The 5,613-nt window shown below is 38.4% G+C and overlaps 1 protein-coding gene across 1 annotated transcript in view; it reads right to left on the reverse strand.

Annotated features, from left to right (window-relative positions):
• LOC107571758 (protein TANC2-like) overlaps nt 1–5,613 on the reverse strand; it is a 42,735-nt gene that overhangs the window by 31,291 nt on the left and 5,831 nt on the right. Inside the window, 2 exon segments of the mRNA XM_016258120.1 lie at nt 159–283; nt 894–1,175. Of these exon segments, the coding sequence (XP_016113606.1) occupies nt 159–283; nt 894–1,175 (407 nt within the window).

Genomic DNA, 5,613 nt, shown 5'->3' on the forward strand with positions numbered 1-5,613 from the left:
TGTGTGTGTGTGTGTGTGTGTGTGTGTGTGTGTGTGTGTGTGTGTGTGTGTGTGTGCATATGTGTGTGTGCGTGTGTACATATGTGTGTGTGCATATGTGTACACTACTCACTGGTGTGTGTGTGTGCGTGCGTGCGTGCGTGCGTGCGTGTGTGTACCTGTGATGCAAGCCTCCTCATGGCCTCCTCCTGCCTCCTCCTCATTTCCGGAGTTCCAGGGCAACTTCCTCCTCCCAGTGTACCATGGGAAGTCTGCGGCTGTGTGAGAGGGATGCCCTCTCCATCTGAACACACACATGCAAGCAATCAATTACACTCAGTCCCGGCTCATTGGAAAAACATGCCTATGGTGACATTCTGTAAAAGGATATGTGTTTTCTTGTGACACTTTTCAAAGTGAAACCGAGCAAGTTTACTACGTAAGAAAAGCCAAATATATGGAGCTGGTTATGTGATGCAAACATCAAAATTTATTCCTTTACAAATAACGCACTGTGGTAAAAGTGCTTTGAGGCCAGAACATACTATTGTGCACATAAATTGTGCAAAAATAAGCCTTTATTAATCAATAATCTGCACCCGTAATTATAATTTGTGTGAAAAGTAATAAACATTGTTGGTGTTTTACTGCCACTAGTGTTCATTTTGGAAACTGCAGTGAACTGTAGGTACAGGGTTTTTCCAGAAATGTAGACAGAGGCATTTTTTCAATGAGCCCATGTTGATTATATTCTATTTATTATTTTCGCCATAGAGTGGCTGGCGCAGAAGTCACACACTACACGAGCTCTAGGAAAGCTGATTGCAGCACAGAAGCACCGTGGCTGACCGACAGCATGTGAAGTTTGGTCAGTACACTTTGCAAAAGTGACATCCACTAATAATAAGCCTTACGCTTCAGCGACGCCTGTGGGCTGTCGGAGGCGATCTGTCGCATGCGGTTTCCATGGCAGCTGAGAGCCACGAGGCGCGAGATGATGGCGGTTTTGCCGTAGCCAATGCTGCCCACCAGAACCACGCCGCGATTGGTGGAGGAGTGGGCAGGGCGCAGGTAGGTGTCGACCTCCTGGAAGAGCCAATCACGGCTAGTGAACACAGTGTCCATGGTGATGCTGGGCACCTCGAACAGCAGCGGCTTCAGAGCGATGTCCTGCAGTCTGTACGGAGCGAACCGCACTGGGGTGGACAGAAAGTGCACAAAATCATCCATGAGTATGAAAAACACACAAAAACAACCTAACAAACAACCAACAGATTCATACGCTCACAGAAAGACACATATCTAGGGCCCTATCAATGAGAATAATCACTATAATGAATAAAATCTTGATAGAAGTTATAAATATTGGATATTTTTGCAATTCTGTCACACTAGTCTAAAGTTAACACATCACTTAAACACATATTTTTGGCAAGACATTTTAAATACATATTTTTTTATGTTTCTGTTGCCCCACTACAGTTTTTCTGGATTGCTAACACACTATAACTGATTCGTTTGGCACAGTTTTCCAAACCATTCATACAGTTCCTGAACCAAAGACACGTTTCTCAAAACCTTTAACACATTTCACCTGTTTGCACACACGCTCCAATCTGCTCAGTGTTTTCAGCTCAACTCTACACAAGCACTGCATCATTCTGCACAGGTTTAACCATGTTCTCATTCAGAAAACACAAACTCACAATATAACTACCTCAAGAATCACAACATAAACACATATTTTTGACAAACAAATATGTATTACATACTTTTTTTTTTAATGTTAAAACTATCTAAAATTTCCAAATGGATTGAAATGTTACATGTAATTCAAAAACATAAATCTTAAATTTAAGCCTAAACATTATTTGGAGTGCCAAACAGGGCTATTTTAGTTAACTAAAACTAAAACCATATTTTTTAAAAAAAATCAAATGATAAAATTAAATGCTGAAGATCATGGAATAGTTTATTATTAATTATTTGCATCTATTTGATTTAATTTTAAAAATCATATTTTCAAAATGCATTTATTCAAAATCCTTGCAATCAACATAAATCTGTTAACTGTGAGCAATTTTGTGAATAAACTATGAACATGGTTAAATATGACTAAGTAATATTCAGTTAGTTAAAATATATGAGACTGAAACAAATGAGATTCACTTTATTAAGTACTATTACAGAAATCTGAGCCGTTTCGTTCATGTGTGACTGACTGACAGATACACATCACATCAGGTTTATTAGATTATGTTAAATAATCCAAATGGATGGAAATTGTATATGCAGTTCAAATATGTAAATCTTAAGTTTAGGTCTAAATGTGTTTGGGAGTGACACAGAAACACAGAGACAGAGAGCAGATGCAGCGCTGTGAGTCTATTCCTTAACTGAAACAAGAAAACAGAATTGGAAGGTGTAAAAAAAAAAGTCAGAATTATTAGTTTATATTTACCAGCTCTGACTTTTTTCTTAGAATTTCGAGAAAGTCATCCTCATCCTCATCCTCATCCTCATCCTCATCCTCATCCTCATCCTCATCCTCATCCTGATCCTGATTTTGATCCTGATTCTGATAACTGAGACTTTATACCTTCTGCAAAATACAAACTCAGAACTGTGAGATATAAACTCAGAATTGAGAAAGTCAGAAACGTGAGCTAAAACCTCTAAATTAACTGGTTTTTTATTCCTTAACTGAAACAAGAAAACAGAATTGGAAGGTGTAAAAAAAAAAGTCAGAATTATTAGTTTATATTTACCAGCTCTGACTTTTTTCTTAGAATTTCGAGAAAGAAAGTCAGAATTACCTTTTTTACTTTTTTATTCCAAGAAAGAAATTGGTTTTAAGAGCACAACTGTAGTTTTCTGAGAGAGACTTTTGCCGTTTTTGGAGGCAGTTTGTGTTATTTTCAGCTCGATGGTTATTTTTGACAAGGATGACATATTCCACAGAGCTCAAGGAGTCTTCTCAGAATGACTTTGTGTGAGTGGACGTCTCATTGTAAGTGCATCAGATGAAATAGAAAGGGTTCTCTACAAAAAAAATAAAGTAATCATGTTGAAATTGATTCTGGGTGTGCTTGTGTGTGTTATCATCATGTGTGCTCGTGTGTATATGACAAGACAGCCTTGTTCTGAGATTATACGTTTAAAATTGAGTTTGAGTGTGTGTGTGTGTGTGTGTGTGTGAGTGTTTGTGTGTGTGTGTGTGTGTGTGTGAGTCTGTGTGTGTGTGTGTGGAGCAAAAGCTGCATCTTATTCCACGAAACCGCAGGTGAACGAATCTGAGGTTCTGCTCGCAGTGAGACGGGAAAACAAGCAATTACAGCAGCCTTCCAATAGAATTAAAGGCACTCTGTTCTCACGAGGAGCTTCCAGTGCATTACATTCGAGCTGAGGCTGAGCCGCCCTTACTGGACCAGTCAGGGTCTTGTTATGCAATATGGGAAATACAAATGTAATAGAAATGATTCCAGCCAAGCAACACAGCCTGGCTTTGTTCGGTGTGAGATAAAGAGCTAATTCACTAATTCACCATTAAAAAGGTTTTGTCATCATTTAATCACCCTCATGTTATTCCCAACCCGTATGACTTTATTTCTTCCAAGGAACACAAAAGAAAATGTCTCTGCTCGTTTCTATCCGCTGAAAATAAATGTGGACAAGCATGGTCAAGCTCCCAAAAGGGTTAGGTATATTATATTTCTTTGATGAATAGAAAATTCACAACAACAGCATTTATTTTAAATAGATTTTTTTGTAACATTTAAAAAGTATTTACTGTCACACAATAAGTTTAATGCATCCTTGCTGAATAAAAGTATTAATGGCTTTGGAATGAGTTGGGAATAAATGCAAATCAATTAATTTGTATGTCATTTGTAGAAGCCAGCAGCCCCATTCACTTTCACTGTATGGAAAAGAGCAGCCTACACATTCTGCTAAACATCTTCTTTTGTGTTCCACGAGCGACAGGGTTTGTAGTGATATGAATGAACGTAAACAATGCTGGCATTTTTTTATTTTCATGTGACCTATCCCTTTAAGCTCAGGTTTTCTTGTGTTACGTCACACATTCTCTTCTAGAAACCTCTAATTAGGACGTTCACATGTCTTCAGTGTCTCCCACAACACAAGACCTCTACAACATTACATAATCTACAATCTGCACTCCTCCGGCTCCATTCACACCTCCTCATCTCTGAGTTTTCAGTTTCTCTGTGCGGATGAGGATCTGGGGTTTGAGATGCTTTGATCTCCTCCAGCGCTGGAGCTCAGCCAATCAGCAGCCAGCATTCTCTCTCTCGCTCCAGTCCTTTACCTGCCATTATTCTCACACTGTTTTCTTTCATCCCCCTCTCCTTCTTTTTATTCATTCCTCGTTACATCATTTGGGTTGATAGTGAGTATTTCTCGCTCTCTTTTTCACTGAGATCATCACTTAGCTCAGTACGTTATTTATATCGCTGCCCTTTCATCTTTCTTTTTTAGACTTTCATTTTTTTCCTACACATCTCTCGTTCGGACGAGATTTGTTTTCTAAGCGATGTTTGAGTTGCAATGATTAAGCGATGACTACTGAAACAAATGATCTCTGTACACTGCAAAAATGATATTCTTAGTATTTTTGTCCTGTTTTTCTGTACAAATATCTAATCACAGTTCATCCACAAGTGAAAAATTGCTGAAAACTGACTCACAATAATCCACAGCACTCCAGTCCATCAGTTAACATCTGGAGAAGACAAAAGCTGAGACAAATCTAGCATTAAGACGTTTTAACTAATGTTCATAATCTTTTCCTACACATCTCTCGTTCGGACGAGATTTGTTTTCTAAGCGATGTTTGAGTTGCAATGATTAAGCGATGACTACTGAAACAAATGATCTCTGTACACTGCAAAAATGATATTCTTAGTATTTTTGTCCTGTTTTTCTGTACAAATATCTAATCACAGTTCATCCACAAGTGAAAAATTGCTGAAAACTGACTCACAATAATCCACAGCACTCCAGTCCATCAGTTAACATCTGGAGAAGACAAAAGCTGAGACAAATCTAGCATTAAGATGTTTTTAACTAATGTTCATAATCTATAATAACACTTCCTCCAGTGAAAAAGTGCATCTGCTGTTGTCTCTCACATCACAATCCAGCCACAGATGTGTTCAGAGCTGTTTAAACGCTGCTTGATCTGTGCTGATCTCTCTCCTGATTCACACCAGAACACTGACTCACTGGAGGAAGCGTTATTATGGATTATGAACTTTAGTTAAAAACGTCTTAATGCTGGATGTGTCTCAGCTTTTGTCTTCTCCAGATGTTAACTGATGGACTGGAGTGCTGTGGATTATTGTGATGTTTTTATCAGCTGTTTGGATTCTCATTCTGACGGCACCCATTCACTGCAGAGGGTGAACTCTTTATTTAATAAATTCAGAAAAATGTCTCACCGTTAACTAAGTTTATGCTTAAAGGGGTCATATGATGCTATTTCAAGTTTTGCTTTCTCTTTGGAGTGTTACAAGCTGATTGTGCATAGATAAGATCCCTGAAGTTGCAAAGACTAAAGTCTCAAAACCAAAGAGATATTCTTTATCAAAGTTAAGACTCTGCCACGCCCCC

The sequence above is a fragment of the Sinocyclocheilus grahami genome, unplaced genomic scaffold (assembly GCF_001515645.1).
Source record: "Sinocyclocheilus grahami isolate Dianchi unplaced genomic scaffold, SAMN03320097.WGS_v1.1 scaffold1648.1, whole genome shotgun sequence".
Taxonomy (NCBI): domain Eukaryota; kingdom Metazoa; phylum Chordata; class Actinopteri; order Cypriniformes; family Cyprinidae; genus Sinocyclocheilus; species Sinocyclocheilus grahami.